This window comes from Pimephales promelas, chromosome 24, assembly GCF_988280905.1.
Source record: "Pimephales promelas chromosome 24, fPimPro1.hap1.1, whole genome shotgun sequence".
NCBI lineage: Eukaryota > Metazoa > Chordata > Actinopteri > Cypriniformes > Leuciscidae > Pimephales > Pimephales promelas.
The window spans coordinates 11,035,320-11,056,170 of NC_142792.1; the positions used below are offsets into that span (position 1 = coordinate 11,035,320).

Below are 20,851 nucleotides of genomic sequence, written 5' to 3' on the forward strand. Positions count from 1 at the left end.
ACATGTTGAAGTTGTTTAATTGTTCAATATCATTAATAAATAAGAATACACGAATCAAGACATTTAATAAAATAAAAGTATCATTAACATTCACAGGGAATACAGCATATTTCTATAATATTAAAACGTTATTATATCGTTACTCCAAATGCCTTATAGAGAGCACAAAATGCCACAGCAAAAAACAAAAACATGAAACTTCTGCGAAATGCAGATTAAGTCCAACAACATCCTAATTTTGGCATAAAAATTAAATGTGAATAAAATGCATCTAATGGCAATACAGAAATCTATTGCAAGTTTCTCATGTTTTTGAGCTTTTAAACTATTTACAGACATTCAAAATACAAAAACAAAATATAAGTTACACAGACATCAATCCAAAATTGTAAGCTGTACAATGCTATACATCATATTAAATAAGAGACAATCATTGTTCACACTGAGCAAACCAGAATTCATTAACATCATCAAACACGTGTCTGTATAACAATGAAACAACATGCATGATCACATGCCTCATTAGGCCTATCCTTACGTGATTTAAACACCATGGTATTACTGGGGCTTATAAAATAATAATAAATCTGCTTTAAAGCCTATTCATACCAAGCATAACAATAAAGATAAGTACTGTAGAATAACTATATTAGTGTCCACACCAACAGACGGTAACATTCTGTTTTGGCATCTGCCACTTTAAATGCTCAACCTCTTTAAAGCTGGATGGATTCTGATTGGCTGTCAATGTTGTTATCATTAATCAACTAAAATTAAATCTGTATCTTTATTGTTATCATTATAGTTATTGCCCTTGGTGTAATCAGGCCTTTAACTGATTTATTGTGGTTCGGTATACCATGTTGATGAAAGAGGAAAACATGCACATACACCCACATTTTAAACCAATAGTTCACCCAAAGTGAATTAATTTACTCTTATGTCATTCTTTATTTCTTTCTTTCAGGAAAGACAAATGAAGAATATTCACACAGCTCTTCCATGCAATGAAAGCATGACCAGTGACTGTTAAGCTCCTTAAAGTCCTGCGTGTTTGGAAGGTCATGAGGGTGAGTAAATGAACTATCCATAAGGAAGCAATTATGTATTTGGATTATTGATGTTTCTCAAAGCACACTGGGCAAACATACAACACTCTTTACAGTTTTATGGGCTCAGAGAGCCACCTGTCTGGTACAGTTTGAAATGTCTCCAAACCATCTTCTCTTCCCTTATTGAACATCTGCGGTGCAGCTAGGCTGATGTACTTTGGTCAGTGCGTCCAAGAAAAATTCTCATGATCCATTCAGTCACAATAAACAATTCATTTGTTAGAAAAAAAGCTTTTTATACTTTACTTGAGATGAGTACGTACTTAAAAAAAAGTGCCAAGATGATGTACCAAGAAATCCAAAATTAAAATTGAAATGGTGTGACGTAAGGTCAATTTCTGTTAGCTTTGAGTTAGTGTTTGTCTAAAAGTCAAAACCGCTTTAATATTCTCATGAAATTCCTTTGCTTCTAATCCATTTATTTAGCTTAGAAGCTAATGTTTATGTGCATCCAAATTTTGACAACTTTTAGCAACTATATGTACCTAGAAATTCGAAATGTTCTGTTGGCATTCTGTTGGCTTAGATATTAATGCTAGTGCTAGTTTACACAACATACTCTCATGACCCATATAATATAAATTGTATATTGTAAATTGATAAAAATTGTATTTGATATGTAGTACTAGAAACCAAAACTGATTTTTTTCTTTTCGTTTTAGTCTATGTCTGTTAGCTTTGAGGCTAATTCTAACGCTACTGTACTCCTAAAATTTGATAATATAAACCTTTAACACATATGCACATTTAAAATGTACAGTCTTTCTCTTTCGGTAAATAAACCAAAGATATTAATGACTCATCTTGAACTCAGGAGCATATGCTTCATTTTGTCCAGTCAAATGCTCTTTAAAATGAGAATGTCCCTGTGGTTGGTACCACCTGCCTTTGGCTAGCTTTAGCAAAAATCAAATAATGGCTCATTGCTGTGACATAAACTAAAGACTATTGGCTATTAAAAAGAATGAGCCGTTAGATATGTTCCAACCCAGCTTCCTGTATCAAAAGAAAATACATCAACACAAGAACAAAATGTGCTTGTCAAACCATTTTGCTGGGTCTTAAATGACTTTGCGGTACTTTCTGGTTTGTTCTGCACTACTGTATGACAAATGGCATCTTACATTTTGTAGCATGAAACACAGATTAGCATGTGTGTGTGTGTGTCTGAGGATTTCTCATAGTCTTCTGCTCTGGCCGTTCCTCTGCTGTACAGGAAGCACCTGAGATGCTTTGAGCTTGAAGAAAAAAAAAAAAACAGTTAGGGTTCATATCGGAGGAATCTTCTCCAACATTCTCCTCCTCTTTTTTCCACTTGCGTTCTCTCCTGATGCATGTCTTTATTCCTTTTCATCATCTCTACATCCATCTCCGTCCACTATATTCCACCTTTATTCCTCTCGTAAGTGGTTCCGGCGGTTCCTGCTCTTCCTGTGGTCCAGCAGGGGTTTGAGTTTGCCCAGATCGCCTCTCATGGGGCTCTGTATGTTCTGCAGACTCTGCATCTGCTTGCGTTCCTTGCAGTATTGGTGCATGGCCAGCGTCTCAGCCGGGCTGAAGGCCGACACCAGGGCCTTAGGGTGCAGTGCGGCTGCCCAGCTCCAGGGTGACTGCTGTTTATTGCTCAGGGCGCTGACCAGAGCCTCGCTCAGAACCTGGAGACGGATCTTAGCCAGAGTGCGCTTGAAGCCATTCTCTGTTGCCAGACAGTAGTACAGGCCCTGGTCTGAAGAATGCACCGAACGAATGAGCAAACCGTGATTGGTGGACACCACACGATCGCTCAGCTTCACCTGAAGAAAAGAATGACTGGTTAACGCATGGGTTTTAAATGCTTAGCAAATACTAAAGTACTTTAAAAAAAAAAAAAAGAATAAAAACAAAATACATTTGAATGTCAAAATGTATAAAATATCTGCTTATATACTATTTTGCTTGTACATGCTTAACCCGCTGGTGTTTTTCTGTAATTTTTGACCGAAATATTTGACTTATATATATATATATATATAAAACAATTAAATAAAATATAAATATATTACTATTATATAAATATTATATTAATATTTATAGAATTTTAATATTTTTTTCATTATATTATAATATTACTATTTTTTTTATTCATGATTAAATTATTCTAAATTAAGTAAAAATACACAATTTGTATTTTCTAGTGGAAAGGAAGTCCTTTTAGAATGTTTACATTCTGAAAATTGTCATGTATTTTCTTAAAGGGGTGGTTCAGGATTTTGGACATCGGACCTCATTTCCAAGTTAGGCTGGGTGTTATTTATCAGTGGAGACAGTTTTCAAAAAAAAAATCATCCAGTCCTTCCAGTTGCATAGTTCGCCAGTGCTAGGCTAGCCAGACTATCGGTGTAAATGTCTGTTGAGAATATAATGTTAGAAATCAAACTACCCTTTCATCGCATTGCAATAGTTATACTTTGTTCCCGCTATTTATTAGCACAGTCTACAGCAGCGGCGGAGTGATATTAAGTTATCTAGGCAACCGAGAAAGGTAGAGAGAGAGAGAGAGGTAGTCCCGACTGTAGTTCGCTTCTGCTCTGTGTTTACTTTTCGGCACAGTGCTACTAACCGGAGTAAAGTGAAATTCTGCCGCTGCTGAGAAACTAGTTCCTGTAAATGCGATCATTGAGAAGCAAGAGTACTTTGATTTCTAACATTATTCTCTCAACAGACATTTCGATAGTCTGGCGTTATAATTTATTTGCTTTTGGTGCTGTGGAGTGGGTTAAACTGTTTTTAATAGCATAATGTTGTACAGGGTTGTCTGACCTCTTTCCTGCGATCGTTGTCTCTCTGGATGAGCCATTTAACCGAGGCCTGAGGAGACTTGGGCTGACACTCCAAGAAGGTGGTGTTGTTTTTGACTCCATACTGACTCATCTCCACTGCATTCCTGTAGGCTGAAACCAGACAGCAAGTGTTAGCCATTTCTCTCACACACTTGGTGAATATACTAATTGTACTGCTGTTATTCAGCAGACACGCTAACATCTGCAGATCATGATGGGGTCCGAGTTCACTTAGGATGCAGTGAAATATGTTATGAGGAGTTGTGGGCCAGATTAGCGTATAACTGGATAAGTAACCCTGTACACTGGCCAATGATATCATACATTAAACATCTGTGTTGACTTTATGCTACTTTTGTTTTGTGCACACAGCTGGGATAACGCTTTCACTCTTCGTTAAGACTGATATTTATTAATTCTGATGCGTTCAAGTGTTGAACTGAGTCATCTGGATCACTGACAGCATCAGTGCCAATTGTATTCAAATTAGCAGGTGTTCTGAATCTGGTCCCATGACAGATTCTTTCACAAGGACAGAGAGACTGAGACAAACAGAGAGAGAAAGAAGGAAATAAGGGTGATGGAAGAAGAGAGAGAAATGTGTGAGGAATTTGCACAAGATAAGCACTGAAAGTATGCACTTCATTGGGAAATTATAGTATGTAGTATGTAGTTAGTTTTGGAAGCAGTGGTATTGGAGATGCTAGTATTGGAATACTACGTCAACAAATCACAAAATGACTGTTGCATGAGCACGTTAGCATTAGCATTGGCTGCGATCACGTTTGAATTAGCATAATTACAAGATGACAACTTGGAGATTCTACTCTGAGCTGTTCGAAATGATTAGTTTCTATGGCAACATTCATAATGCCAAAATGGATCCATTTGTGGCTGTTGTTGATGAGCAAAATACTTAGTCACTAGATTGATTCACCTCTAGATGCTCTTGCAAAATGTTTAATTGTGTGTCCTAACCAGACGAGATTTAGTTTCTAGCAATAACCAATTCATACTCGCATTCAGAAGCAAAAATCAAGCACAATGTGGCACAATCACAGCCAATCTGAACACACATTTGTGTAGTACAATTTTAACATTGTTAAATGCAAATTTTCTGTGACAAGTTTTGTAAAATCCACGCAGTTCTGGAATTGTGCATTCGAGTGGAAATTTCCACAAGCTGATTACACAACAGGTTGGCCACAGATTCACCGCATTTACTAACTGAAATACTAGGACAATAAAATAAATTTTGTTAATATGTCCAGCACCCCACCTGTTCAAACCACTGCCAGATGATGTTGAAGTTTCATGAGTTTTTAACTAGTTATAACAAGTTTAACCAAATAAAGTTGCATTCATGAAAAAAAAGCAACAGAAATAGTCACAAATATAGAGAGATTGTCATATTTTCAGGAAAAAGTTGCAATTATGAAACAAACTCACAATTGCTATGTTTCAATCCATCTATTTCTATGCGAATTTTGGGATATCGTATAAAAAAAAGCTTGATAGAAATGCAAATATGCGCATTAATTCCCAAAAATATGCATAAAAAACGTATGCGCTCAATTGAGGCAGATAATTTTTATATAATTTATACATTTTTTTACAGAGTAAATCCCTTGATGCACAAAAAAAAAAGAAAAAAAAAAAGGCATGTTACTGCCTTGGCAATGGATGTGATTGGATAAGCATCTCAAATGTTGTTTTAGTTATACTGAAATGTCTTTGCTAAAGTCTTCCGAATTGTATTCGGTATAATGACCCATTTCGATTGCTAGGGGAAAAAAGGGAGTAACGTTTTACAGCAAAAGTTAACAGAAGCGTCTCACACAATTGCCTTCATAAACACCAGGCATCCGAACGTAAGATAACTTCTCTGTTTATTGTGTTTCGTCTTCTAGCTCTGAGACGCAAGTCATTTATGATGGAAGATAGAAGAGCCACTGTTGCTTTCCCAATTGCAGTACCCTCCATTTTTATTACAGATATTTTGCACCAGTTACCCAGGAAGTAACAATTTTGTTCTCCTGAACACATGCGATGGAAAAAGCGCTTTATTGGCAAATGTTTTATGTGACATTCTGGTTTTGCCCATAAAATAAATGTGCACCTTTCAATGGAAAGGTAGCTAATTACATTTTAATATAAAAACTTCTACATAAAAAAAACTGTTTTCAAACTGCTTACTGAGAATCTAAATTCTCATCTCAGCACATTACTTTAAGACATTATTTGCTTAGCCCAAGTGTTGATATACAGGTAGTTATTACCTTTCAGATTGAACCCTCTGCACTGAGTCAGTGGATTCCCATGCATAATATCCTGCCTTCTGCTTCTCCTGGAATAACATTTACACAGCATTAATCCAACATATTTTCATATATGCATTCTTTCCTTTCACTCTTACATTCTCTCACTTTATATCAACATCTCTGTCTGAATGTTTGCACACTTTACACTTTAAAAAACACACTCCTTGTCATGAAAGTCAAATACATTTTAGCTTAATTTCTCCCAATTAACATGATTCAGCTGTCACAAGTGCAGTGGAGTGAAATGTCTGTCTTTTCCACTTCATTACTTCGGGAAGGATGTTTTGATGGGTGTTCCTTCCATCAATATTTTCATAACTCAACACATCTGACTTCAAGAGAAACTGTTTAGCTAAAGTATCAGATTATTTTTTAACATGTCCCATTCTGAAACAATCCACAATGTAAATACATGTGAATATGCAATATGTGGGCTGTGGACTGGATGGTTTCTGAAGTGTTGCCACACACAGTTGCCAAAGTGTCATGAGTGTTTTTACTGTGTTGCTACGTGCTAGGGTGCTACAAGGTGTTCACTTACAGGCCCAAGTCTAAAATGCCCAACCTCAAATTTCTCTACTGTCAACATCTAGTCCCTCGAAATGTCTAAGGCTTTTTTTAAAATGTTTTATCGTCTGTTAGAGGAACATCTTAAGCCAGAACTCTTTAAAATATAATAGTGTCTAAATTAATTTTAATATGTTGGGCTAGGTTTTTTTTTTTCATATCCCACAAATAATTGTCGGCCCAGACTGTGTGTCTGCAACTAAATGAAACCAAATCTGTCCTCCACATTTATTTCTGCTCCACTGCTGCTGCAATTTGCGCCACCATGAGTGTTAGTCCGTGTGTGTCGTGTGTGACTGTGTGTACCTCTTGCCAGTGAGGTAGAATCGAGAACAGCTGAGTCCATCCCAGGCGCAGTACGGGTCCCGCGCTAAACAGCAGTCTGCACAGGCAGAGCCGTATGCGTCGCAGCGGTGCAAAGACACCTGGGACACTCCGTGCTCAGAGCTAACATACAGCTGTTGCTGTAACGCAAACAAGCCACATATCACAAAAGCTGCTCCTTTAACCCACAAGACTGGTGACACCATAATTACCCGGAATTAAAGCAACCATTTCCCCTGCCACAATTTATTGCCACCCCCACTTACTATATGTAGCACTTAGTCAGAAAATGCAGCTAGATAGAAGAGCTACTAATTAAAGTTACCTTTTTAGAAGAGATTCTTAGGTTGGTGATAGGAGACTGCTTCTGAAAATCAGAAAAGGAATAGTGTCATTTTTTTTTGTCAGGATATTCATTTATTAAAAACAACGCACATTATAAATAGAATTTATGCATACAATACCTATTCCTATGAATGTATCTATTAACATGTTACATTTTTTTTTTACATTTTTGGTGGACAAAAAGGTCAAGATGTAACTCTCCTGAGCTCATAAGAGATGGAAAAAAAGATGCATTTAAAGGCTCAAATTCTTCTTCCTTAAAAAGAAACCTGGCATTGAGTTTTTTATTTATTTATTTTGAACTGACAGTAGTAGTGCAAATTACAGTTTGTTCAACCTAGCGGCAATTACGTCTTACGTCATCAGCGTCACTGAATGCATATTGACAACAGAACCGGAGGAGAATACAATGATGAATAAAGTCGTAGTTTTTGTTGTTTTTTGACCAAAATTTATTTTTGATCCTTCAAAACACTCTAACTAACCCACTCTAACTAACCCAGTGTCAAAATGTCACTGGTACATTTTCAATGGAGGGACAGAAAACTCTCGGACTAAATCTAAAATATCTTAAACTGTGTTCTGAAGACGAACGGAGGTCTTACGGGCTTGGGACGACATGAGGGTGAGTCAATGACGCAATTTTCATTTTTGGGTGAACTAACCCTTTAAATAAGAATACGTTTTAATTTAAATATCATCATTTTTCCGGTGACATATGCCAGACTTCTATCTTAGGCTGCATTTACACAAGATCCCCATATCTTGTGAAATGTCTTCAAACACAGATTTATTTCTGTAACAACCCTGCATTTTTACCAGCACTCTTCGCCTCAAACACTCAAAAGACATGAAACCTTCACATTGCTCCACTGTGTGTATCCTTCGTCCTCCATCTCACCCTTATTAAGTCATGTCATCTCAGTTGGTGGTGTCTATCTGAGTCGACGTCACTTTTTTAATGACGTACGACTCTCATTTACTGGGGAATATCCGATTTGTATGCTTACATGGCACAAATGCACGTATCTGATTCATATCTAATTTTTTACCACATATGAGTGAGGCCTGAATCCGATCTGAGAAAATCTGAATCCATGCGATTTTTTTTTTTCCTGCTTACACGTTCACCCGTCATATCCGATCTGTGCCACGTGAGAGGAAAAAATCGGATTTAGGTCACTTGAACCATGCCAACCTGACATCATGACTTTTGCGTAAACATACATGCCACTTTCAAGTCAAGTGGCGTGTTATCTATTCGCATTTTGAGCTATCCGCGTGTATGTCTACGCCATTAATGTCTGAGTGATTCCGCGTGTATGTAAACGCTGTTAAATGTCCGAGCAAAACGAAGCAAAATGTAGATCTACATCTGGGGAGCGATATTTATTTTTTTTTTCTCCCTAGGATGGTAGAGGAAGACTCATAAATTCTATTAACCCCAGTGACGAGTAGGTTTAGGGACGGGGTTGGGGTAGGTCATATGTTTATATAAACAGTAATGTAATTTTAAGTCAATGGCGTTCATAAACATGCTGAAAAGCCATAATGTGTGTTGATAGCATGCCAAAAATGGTCTGCATAGATCTGCACCATCCAATCAACAGTACCCGCCCTACTCTCTTTTCTTTTCTATAACTGTTTTGCTCGAATGTATGTCACAATACAGAAGAAAAGATCTGTCCCTATTTCTGTTACATCGCGTCATTAATTACATTTCTAAGAACTGTTCATATGCATTTTAAACTAGACTTTTAAAAATCGTTTGCTTATTAAAAAAGGACATCCTTTGCCTATTTGTAATTGATCCAATAATGAACACTCACTGTGTTGAGTTCAAGTGCAACATACACTGTGTGTATGTGCAAGTGCAAATATGTGAGTGTGTGTTGAGATGCCAATTTAAACAATCCACTGAGGTGTGTGGCATTTCATGGTCCATAAATTGATGGTCATGATGCCTAAACCCATTTTGATGATTTCAAGACGTCAAAGCAGATCATAAGAAACCTCACAATGTAACCTTTTCCTCACCTCAAGCCCAGCCTCTGTTCCCAATAAAAAATGTGCCTTCGCTTAAAACAACATTGAGTTCTAATAAACGCTTTGTGGCACTGCCAGCTCTGCTCATGCAGTCTGCCCTCTAGATACTTTGATGTGTGACGTGTGGCAAGAACTCAGACCTTAAACACTTCCAGCTCCTCCAGGATTAGATCCTCATCCAGAGAGCCGTTTGACGGCAAAACCACGACCTTCTGTACCGTGCCTTTATCTGTGAGTGGAATATCAGAACATCAGAAGAGTATTGGACAGTCAGGGAAGCGAAAACAACCTCGTGAATTTAGTCTGAACTGCGAATGAACTCTCCATTGTTCACAGATTTTCTCTTTGAAAGCTTTTGCGTGTATCTGGGTTGGTATTTGATGTTGTTGACCATCTGCTCTGAGAAACAGATCTACATACTACACATCAGAAAAAAATATGAATAGTTTGCCAGGGTGTTCTGGGTGCTTTCTAGGTGAACTGGTTCAAGTCAAAAGAGGCTAGTCTCTAAATATGGCCAGTGCCCCTCCTTCAGTGTAAAGGGTTTTTGCCATCTGTCTGGTGGAAATTATTTATTGGATCTCTTCAGCTGTAGAAATGTTTTAAGAGATAAGTTTGCTGTCACTAGCTGCTAGTGGCATTAATTCTGTGAGATCATCTAGGTGTGCATATTTCGCTGAAGACGTTCAGAGAGAGGGTTGATGCTGGGGAATTTAGCTCAAACTCTGGAAATTCCCATTTTAAATGGCCAAAATTTCAAGACGAATCCCTGCCAAGGAGCAGCCAGGCCGCTCCGCAGAATGCTCCTGGCTTCCCATCAGGAATTGTGATAGGCAAATACAAACAGCTGTGATTTTGAAGTCTCTCCAAATGTCCCTATCCCCGTTCCCTAGTAACCGCTGAGCCTGTCTGCTGTCGTGTCTCTGATTGTGTTTTCAGATTTACAGACACTCACACTCTTTCTTTCATTCTTGCATACCCATCCCAAAAGCTGATATTATGTATTGGTCCTGTGACACAGCAGGACTCTTAATATCCTCCACTCAATATTGAATGGATAGCAAATAATATGTTTATAGTTAAATTATTAGGTTTTAAGGTTTGTGGAGACTCGTTGCCCCCTGGTGGTAGTTAGTGGTACACACATTCATGCCTGAACAATGTTTTAACTAAATTGAATTGTAATTGTAATTGAATCTTTCTTTTATAAACAGAAACCGGAAATAAATGGAAACAATAGTAAATAGAAAAGCCAAACTCCTATAAGTTTGCTGAGGCATAGTGAGTTATCACAATCCTGGCTCTCTGGTTAAGAGTAAATGCTTTAAATTTATAGTATAGAAATTTGTGGGACTATATAAGGAGAATGGGATGATGAAATGTTGTACTCTAGGATAGATTCAAACCTGTATCACCCACATTAGCGTGTATGTACGTGTGCTACAATAACTCTTGATCATATTATAAGACTACATCTACTGTAAATTAAATTTTATTAGGGCTTTCCTTTTAACACATTAATTTGGTTTGACTAATTATGAATAAAATAATGCATTAAAAATATTAACGCCTTTAATTCACTCCGACCCTGGCCCAGAACTGTACGTCATCTTACTTTGCATACAGTTTAGTTACGAACATGATGCAGGGCAAGGACTGACTGCGTGATGAAGCTTATTAAAAATTTAGTTAAAATGCCTCTAAAGCTCAAGATATGAGAAATGTCTTATGTAATATTTTTGTGGTAACAGTAACACTCTACAATAAATGTTCATTGGACTATATAGTTAACATGAACTAATAATGAACTGCACTTCTACAGCATTTATTAATCTTTGTTGATGTTAATTTCAACATTTCAAATGTGTGCTTATTCCATAATTTATTAAAGTACAGTATAATTTTAAAGTATAGTAAATGAAGTATAATTTTACAGACAAATCATTTCAAGTAAAACATCAGTCAGTGAAAGATTTTACAACTTTGTCATTTTAGTTAGGAAAAGTTAAGTGTGCTAGCTCCTTCCACGAAGATATGATCTGAGGTATTTGTTGAAATAAATTGTGGCACATTCTAAAAAATTTTTTTTCATCTGGTGGTTTTAATTGTGAGTAGGTGAGAAGTAGGTCTAGCATGGTCATTTTTCTTGAGATGCGTGGTGCTGTGGGGCTTTACCTGTGCCGAGGAATAGAACCTGGTAGTGTCCGTCTGCAGCGGTGACCTGGTCCACGGCTATAGAGGTGTATTTGTAATCGGCATGCGTCCGCACCACCAGAGGTTTCCTGCCGACCGGGTAAATGGGGTTAAACATGATAGGGTGATTCCTTGCGAACGTCACCACATCATCTGGAAACTCTTTAGTACTCTGGATGTGAGGGGTGAATGCGCCACCAGGACACTGACAGGGGAAGGATAAACATGAGAAGATTAGATGATCATGCTGAAGCTTAAAACCGCTTTATTTAGTGAAGCTGTCACTTTAGTTGTGTCTTTTCATCAAACAGACTTAAACTAATGTGAGCGAGTGTTCGTCTACATGGACGTAATGTTATAAAATTCCAAAGTACTATTAATTTAAGGTTTTAAGTGGGGGTGGGTGTTTGTGTTCCTTTAACATTATAGTGGACATATTACCTATATACAATAGGGCTGCACGATATTGGAAAAAATTACATTGCAAAATTTAGTTTTTCTGCCGTTTATATTGTGATATGAAAACAATTTATACATTGCAGCCCTAATATATAATATATAGACCATTTCACAAGATGTAAACAACACCGGTCCAGAAACACTTCCTGTTTCAGTTTGTAACTCTTTTCTTTATTTCACATGTAAAGAAAACGTCTTAAAGATGTTTGTTTAACTTTTTGATTCAGTTTTATATGTTCTGTTGGTTGTATTTTATCCCAGCTTTTATGTAGTGTTAAAAAACTGAAACAGGAAGTGCTTCTGGACCAGTGTTGTTTACATCTTGTGAAATGGTCTATACACTTACATTTTATATAAACAAAGACTTTTGTGTGATGCTTTTAATTGCATTAATCGATTTGACAGCTCTAATATATATGTGTATATATATATATATATATATATATACAGTATATATATATATATATATATATATAATCTTAACTGAAATGATTTTTAACCATAATTATTTGCCTTTTTAACTAAACTATATAAACTCAGCTGAAAATAAGATGTTGATTATTATTATTTCTCACCCATAATTATTTGCCTTTTAATATAAACTGTGTAAAACACAAACCTTGACTCTGTTTAATGATGTTATAAACCGAGTGACTGTACCAAGGCAGGACATTAATGCGTGTGACTCACAGTTCCCGGTCGTGGGTAAGGGATTCGGCCCTGGAAAGCCACCCACTGGAAGTTGGGCCCTTCCCTGTGCGCAAACGGTCCGTTGAAGACCGTCAGGATGTCGGCCATGTTGTAAACACAGACGGCAGAACCTCTGAATACAGAACTGGAGGGAATAACACAAAACACACATATTTAACATGGAAGGAAGTCAGAGAGTAAAAGACGTTCTTGCACATCCTTTCTGACTGTTTGGATGGAAAGGATGATGTAACATGGCGACACTGGAGACTGGAGAGAAAAATGCCGCATAAAGGAAAGGGGACAGCACTTTGGTTACACTCTGGGATGAAGTGTGGTTTGGCTGGACATCGTACATTTTGATCAGACAGCAAGACAGAGATTCTTTGTTTGAACGCAAAACAAAGGGAAAGAGACGACATATAATGATAAATAACAGAGCAGGGCATATGGACAAAGAAGCCGTTGCTGTCTGGATTGCCCTCATTAGGAAAACCACTCCGGCTGAACGTGGTTGGAGATTGAGCCACACATTCGGAAACCTTGACCGAAATCTCACCTCATATTCAACCACTGCTCGCATACAAACATGCAACTGCTGACACAAGTAAACATAGAAACCCACTGGAACAAATGTAATGAAATGACCCATAGGAAATATCAAAAATGAGATTTCATATCTGACCTGAAATGAACTGTTTTCTCCTAAACAATGCTCCATTGGCCTCTCGGATCTTTGATTTTTGAAGAGATCGCAATATCTCAAACTCTGCTGTACCTTATAGGTCTTATACAGTATTAAAAAATGAAATGTTATGCTAGATGGCTTTTTTGAATTGCACCCTTGAATGGATTTTCATGAGCACTTTTGACCTTTAATAAGACGTGATTTTTTTTTTTATTATATTGCAGAATATAGTATTAGAATATGTGCAAACACTTAGAAATAATAGAATATAGTGAAAAAAATATAATATATTATCAAATAAATTTGATAATATTTTATGTGCTATATTAAAAGTATGATATATTTATAATAAACTCAGTTCCTTTTAAGTATTAATGTTATTTAATGTAATAAATAGATTAAAATATAATAGAATATACAAATATACACAAACATGTAATATGAGTATGTTTATAAACTCGTACTATTATTTTAAATTAAAATATAACAATTAATAGTAGAAGAATATTGGTTTAAATTATTATAATTAAACCTAATAGCCTAATTACATTTTGGTAATAAATAATTAAAATGGGGGGAATTCAATTTAATGGTTAATGTCTGTCATTGGTAGCTGTATTCTAAATTTGTCACCAATTGTCTCATTTGTCTAAGTATTCTGTATCATTTCTGAGAGGTTCCACCCATTTACACAAAACACCAATAGAGACATTTAAACTGGCTGAGTGACATCACACCATCTCTCCCTCTTTCTGTCTCATTTAAATCATTCAGCGAGACCTCCTCATCATAATGTTAAATTAATCACAGTAAAAAGCTATTGGTTGACCCCCTGAACTAACATTAGATGCATGTTTGTTAAGAAGTGACCTTTCGCTCCCCTCACCACCCTTAGGTGTGATCACATGTTCCCAGAAACCCCGTCATCCCCTCAGTGTCAACCCCGCCTGACCTATCTTTGGCAAATACACACACAAAAACATGTTCATGCATATACACACATATTAGTGGCAAGCTCAATATTGCTATTGGCTTTACCTTGTAGAGGTGAAGACTCCAAAGATGAGGAGGCCCTTTGGGTGGTCCGTCTCCAATAAAAACACATTCTCTGGAAGAGAAGAGACAAGTACTCACTCAATGGCTGAACATCTGTCCCACAACATTGTTACACGGTTACAAGAATAAAACAGGTGAAAGTGTAAATCCATCACGGGCTTTAAACATCCCGTGTAAACTATTTGTACTGAGTGTTTTATGATCGTAAAAGGATTTTAATGAGGTGAAAAGCTTTACAAACGAACATTGTTGAATGGTAGTACTGACAAACAACTCTTTTATGGTTAATGACCAATTATAGGAAGCTGTTTAACTAGAATGACTTAACGCCTTTGACTTAACGTTATTACTGTATAAATATATGACCTACTCCTACCCCGTCCCTAAACCTACCTGTCACTTGTGTTAATAACATTTATGAGTCTTCCCCTACCATCCTAGGAAAAAAAATATCACTCCCTAGATGTAGATCTACATTTTGCTTAGTTTCGCTCGGACATTTAACGGCATGTAAATACACGCGGAATCACTCAGACATTAATGGCGTACACACACGCAAACACGCGGATAGCTCAAAATGCACATAGATAACAAAATGCACATAGATAACTTGACTTGAAAGTGCTGTGTATGTTTAATCAAAAGTCATGATGTCATGTTGGTTAGAGAGAGACTTGGTAAACCCTACATTAGATGCAATATCTGAAGTTCATGTCATAATTCCCATGAGGGAAAACAGCTAATAAATTATGTGATGTAATTTAAGTGATAACTAAGTGATGTTTTTTGAAAATGTAAAAATTCAGAAAGTTTTCTGTGACGGGTAGGTTTACAGGTAGGAGAGAGAATATTCAGTTTGTACAGTATAAAAAGATTATGTCTATGGAAAGTCCCATAAAATATGAAAATACAACTCGTGTATGTCTGTTTCATGGATTCCCTATGGTGTGGGGACAGAATTTCCCCACAAAAATAGTAATACCACAAACATTTGGGTCATTTTTTGGTCCCCCATGAGGAAAAGGCTTATAGGTCACACATGTTTTTTTTTTTTTTTTTAAATTTTAAAAATGCAGAAAGTTTTCTATGAGGGTTAGGTTTGGGGGTTGGGGACAGAATATAGTTTATACAGTATAAAATCATAATGTCTTTAGAAAGGCCACATAAAACATGGAAATCCAACATGTGTGTGTTAGTAGTCTCACCAAGCTCATCGAAGTGGGTCTCGGTACCGTCTTCCTCTAGTACCGAACACACCATCCGAGCCTTCAGAAACGTTGTCCACTTGTTCACCAGACTGCGCTGACCACCAGTGTCATTCTAAAATAATAGTAATACATGTATATATTATAGAGCTAATGATATTAATACATTTTAAAGGGTTAGTTCACCCAAAAAAGAAATTCAAGACATTAATTACTCATCCCCATGCTGTACCAACCCCGTAAGATCTTCATTTGTCTACGAAACACAAATAAAGATATTTTTGATTAAATTTGAGAGGTGTATCACTGCTACATAGGCTGCCTAAGGGATCAAAACTTGACGGCAATGTCAATGAAGAAAATGTTTAAATATTCCATGTGACTACAGTGGCTCAACTATAAGTTTATCAAGCGACGAGAAAACTTTTTGTGCGAAAAAAACAAACACAAATGACTATTCGTTTCAGGACAACAAGGAAGAAAAGGAATAGTCGAATAAAGTCGTTATTTTTGTTTGTTTTTTTCGCACAAAAAGTATTCTCGTCACTTGATAAACTTATAGTTGAGCCACTATTGTCGCATGGAATATTTAAACATTTTCTGCATTGACTTTCTGGGACGTCAAGTTTCGATCCCTTAGGAAGCCTATGGAGGAGTGATCCAGCTCTCAAATTTAATCAAAAATATCTTCATTTGTGTTCTGAAGATGAACAAAGGTCTTACGGGGTTGGTACAGCATGGGGGTGAGTAATTAATGACTTAATTTTCATTTTGGGTGAACTAACCCTTAACTAAAATAATTCTAAAATAATTAAACTAAAATAATTCTGATTGCACTCTGAAATAAAAAATCACGTTTTGCGTAACACACAAACTGTAACAAACTGACAAGATGCTCAAACACACAGAGACTTACAGGGCACACTCGAGCCACCATAGTGTGGATGTTCTTAGTGTTTCCACTACTGTCTGTCAGTCTCTCACGCAGGAAAAAGTAGAGTTTGGCGTCGTTTGGGTCTGAGCCGTCAGGAATCAAGTGGGCATCAATGAACACTGGCTCTAGTCAAAATAGAAGCATAACTACAGCTTAAACACTCAATTCGCTCTACATGAACCTCAAAAAAGAAATACGAATATTGTACCCTCTCATTTCTCTCCTAAAAAATCAAACATCTCTGAATGGTGCTAATGCCTGAGCTTATGTGAAATTTAATATAGCTGTTGGCGAACTGAGATACCCGACCAAATATGTGCTTCAGTGTGTATATTTGGATAGTATCACAAAAGATAATGTGACCCCTTGAGAAAACCTTTACGCATGTACAATATGTTTTCACTTTCCTTGTGGACTCATTGTAAACAGACTGTCCTGTCTTCAGTCTTTTTCTTTGATGTGGGCAAAGACAGTTTTTGCTGTGTGATTTGTGTATTATTTGACTGAAATGCCATGGAACGTGAACATGTAATTTGAAGGCAGCTACACATATAGAATTATTTGTAGTTTCAAGTAAACCTTATGAGCAATTTCCTGATTTAACAGGCATAATGATGTAGATGGAAGAAATAACAAGTAGGGTTTGTATACCGCTCAGCCATTTGGAGTTATGTTGGTCTGTCCTCACTGCGTTTCTTGTGGTCAGGCTCCTGAAAATGGCAGCGTCTGTCCCCATGAAGTCGATGTACATGCCAGAGAACAGCTCCTGATCTAACCATAGACACAAACACAAACGTGTTCCACGGTTGCTGTACCGATTTTTTTCATGTTCAGTGAAAGATTTTCGTTTGGGAAAATGTTGTAGTTTAAGATCTTTGGATTCTATTTCTTCTATAATAATAGTGATTGTCCTTTTAGTTGTATCATATTCAGTTCCTCTTAAGAAAAAAAAGATTTTTAAAAAATAATTGTGGATGACCCTTCAATAAATTCAATAGTACAATTTTAAAATAATATAGATGTTTTCGTGTTCACACACAAAGTCACACAGAACAGACTGGAACAGTTATGATGTCAAATGAAATAAATGAAATATTGATATAAAAAATAATAATTCTCTCTCTCTCTCTCTCTCTCTCTCTCTCTCTCTCTCTTTCTCTCTCTATATATATATACTATATATATATATATATATATATATATATATATATATATATAAATTAGTGCTGCTGTCAAATCAACAGCAATTAATCACATCTAACGTAAGTTTTAGACATGAAAATGTGTAAATATACAGACTTGTATACATATATATAATATGTGTGTGTGTGTGCGCATGTCTGTGTGTGTATATAAGTATATATATATATATATATATATACTGTATATATAACATAAACATTTGATTGCACGCTTTAACACATTAACTTTGACATTAGCCTTGTTTAAAACACATTTATTTTGTAAACCTTCTGCATATAACTGTGGTTTCTGCTACTGGCTGAACGGATCTTTCTGTTGAATATGAGACAGGGATTTATTTTGGCTGTACATTTCTCTGCGGTGTGCTCTACTAATGACCTGCTCAAATCTCCATTCCCAAAAGCTCTCATTCCTTTCATCAATCCACTACTCTTATCACGTCATCACTCCATCTTGCTTGGTCCCGTGGTTGACTTGTACAACTAGGGCCAAGTGTATGATGGAAATTTGCAGACAGACGTCAGACAGAGAAAGCTGTAGGCATGTCATGTCAAGGACCGTCAGTCTTTGATGCCGTCTAGACGGTTAGGAACTGTTTTACTTAATGGAATAACCACTTAAAACCTTCTCTCATATACAGATGACTTAATGATAACCTATAGCATATAATATTTAGGTGTGCGTGTGTGATTTCATAGGAGAGTATATGTGGCACATGCAGTTAAATGGATAGATTTGTTTCTGGGTTAGCATAGTCAAATATAAAACTTGATGTTAGTTTAACTTGATGAACTAAAATAACTAAATCAAATAAAAATGAATAAATAGTATGTAGAGGTGTGATGATACACAATGTTGAGTTCACAGGAAAAGGATGAGACAATATTTTAACACTAATTTTAAGAAATCTTCAGTGACGAAATATACGACTGGAAAATAGTCTTTTACTCGACTGAAAGACGCAAAATGTAAAACAATGGAGGTGCATTTTGAAATGTTTTAACAAATCATCTTCTAGTGAAGGTCACTTCATTAGAACGAAAAGATAGAACTATATAATGCAAGCATTGTAAATGGTTTTGCCACAAACTAAACTCTGTCATGCTGATATTGCAAGACAGCTTTTCATGTCACCTAGAAATATTGAGATATTTAGGTGTAAAATATATACTATATATATAATATATATATATATATATATATATATATATATATATATATATATATATATACAGTATATATATACTGTAATATATATATATATATATATATATACTGTATATATATTTAAAAAATGTCACAACAATACTATATCAGTTATGCTAAAATAGCACGGCATGTTTATATTGCTGTTCCGTGAGTGTGTGTGTGTGAGTGAGTGTAATGTAGCCCAAGAGCTGTGTCAACAGCAACCTAACACCAACTAGCCAATTACAGATCAAAGGATTAAGGGGGCGGCACTAAGCGACCCAAAGTTGTCACATCGGAAGGGGAGCAGACACCCACAAAATGTGGGTGTTTGGTAACGCTATGGGGTCATGAACAAAGAGATCATAGAGAAAATGAATTTGAGTAAGTGTGCAAGACAAAATGGCACAGGATAAAGACACAAAAGACGCCAGCACTCACTGAGCATGACCGAGACGGTGTTGACTTGTGGGTTGAAGGAGCACCTCCCTTTCCCTGATTCTGCTCGGGAGGAGATCTGAAACACTTGCTCCTGCCAATGACACCAAAAACACACACAAAATCTTCATATTCTTCGAATTTCACAATCACAACGTTATTATATTATCAACTGTTTCAGATAAACCTGCCCATTAAGCCACGTGCATAAACATTAGGACGGGGCATTGACACAAATTTCACGATTAAATTATAATTTGATTTACAAGCTTGCGATTCAATTCGATATCGATTCTAAATCTATTCATTGGGGCCTAAAGATAAAAACTATACAGCAACCCCAGTTGGTACATCACTATAAGATTAAATATGATTTGTAGACTACTTGCGTTTAAATTACACATAAGGAAGTTTTTTTATAATAATAACGTTATTTAATTATGACTTAATTATGTTTCTACTCTTTTTTTAAAAAAAATATAAAGATTGTTAATGGTGGTTGCCATAAAAACATGAATATTTATTTAAACATGCGTTTAATATTGAAGAACAGATTAAATACAATGTTTATGTAATATAGTGAATATATTTAACAAAATGCTATTATTTTAATTTTGTAATAAAATTGACAATATTTGAAAGCTGAGACTTTTTCATATCAGAAAGCACAAAGATGATTGAGATTTATAGTGTACGATGTAAAGTTTGATTCTTGGGTTTTAAGAATCGATTTCAGTTCTTCATAATGAGAATTGATTAAAATAGAAAAATCTATATTTTTTTTCCACGCCTAATAGACAGAAGAACAAGCTGCAAAGTTGACCAGACTTAAGCCTAATAATCAGATCATAGTCTTCATAAATATAAATAAATATGCTCTTGCTATCATTTTATCCCATTTCCCATCACCAGATCCATTCTCAACTTTCAATTTGATCTGAAATGTTTCACAGCCAATCTATATAAAAATATTTCTGAGTAATTTTCTAGAACACATTTGTACTGCACTGGTTTTGGAGAGCTGCCTTTGTTCTGATTGGTTGGACAGACTTGCCCAGATGCTTCCAGGTTTCCGACTGTCGGGATGTTGGCCAGTCACGTGAAGTGAGAGAAACAGAGACATAGAGAGCCTCCGTCAGGACATACAGCCGCTGCTGCTAGAGCTTCTCATTTATCACGAGGACGCGTGTGTTCATTGACTAATGTATTGCCTCTTTGCATCACACGCAACTAAAGAAACAAGTCACATAGTGACTCCAGGGT

At 36.2% G+C, this 20,851-nt stretch overlaps 1 protein-coding gene across 1 annotated transcript in view; it reads right to left on the reverse strand.

Moving 5' to 3' along the window:
- sema3c (sema domain, immunoglobulin domain (Ig), short basic domain, secreted, (semaphorin) 3C) overlaps nucleotides 1–20,851 on the reverse strand; it is a 52,710-nt gene continuing 31,859 nt past the window's right edge. The window contains exons 6-18 of the mRNA XM_039668235.2: nucleotides 19,592–19,682; nucleotides 17,411–17,530; nucleotides 16,742–16,884; nucleotides 15,826–15,940; nucleotides 14,603–14,672; nucleotides 12,877–13,021; nucleotides 11,710–11,932; nucleotides 9,675–9,763; nucleotides 7,469–7,510; nucleotides 7,126–7,283; nucleotides 6,211–6,278; nucleotides 3,912–4,042; nucleotides 1–2,905 (exon numbers count right to left, since the gene is read on the reverse strand). Of these exons, the coding sequence (XP_039524169.2) occupies nucleotides 2,504–2,905; nucleotides 3,912–4,042; nucleotides 6,211–6,278; nucleotides 7,126–7,283; nucleotides 7,469–7,510; nucleotides 9,675–9,763; nucleotides 11,710–11,932; nucleotides 12,877–13,021; nucleotides 14,603–14,672; nucleotides 15,826–15,940; nucleotides 16,742–16,884; nucleotides 17,411–17,530; nucleotides 19,592–19,682 (1,797 nt within the window). The 3' untranslated portion in view covers nucleotides 1–2,503. The remainder of the gene's footprint in view (nucleotides 2,906–3,911; nucleotides 4,043–6,210; nucleotides 6,279–7,125; nucleotides 7,284–7,468; nucleotides 7,511–9,674; nucleotides 9,764–11,709; nucleotides 11,933–12,876; nucleotides 13,022–14,602; nucleotides 14,673–15,825; nucleotides 15,941–16,741; nucleotides 16,885–17,410; nucleotides 17,531–19,591; nucleotides 19,683–20,851) is intronic.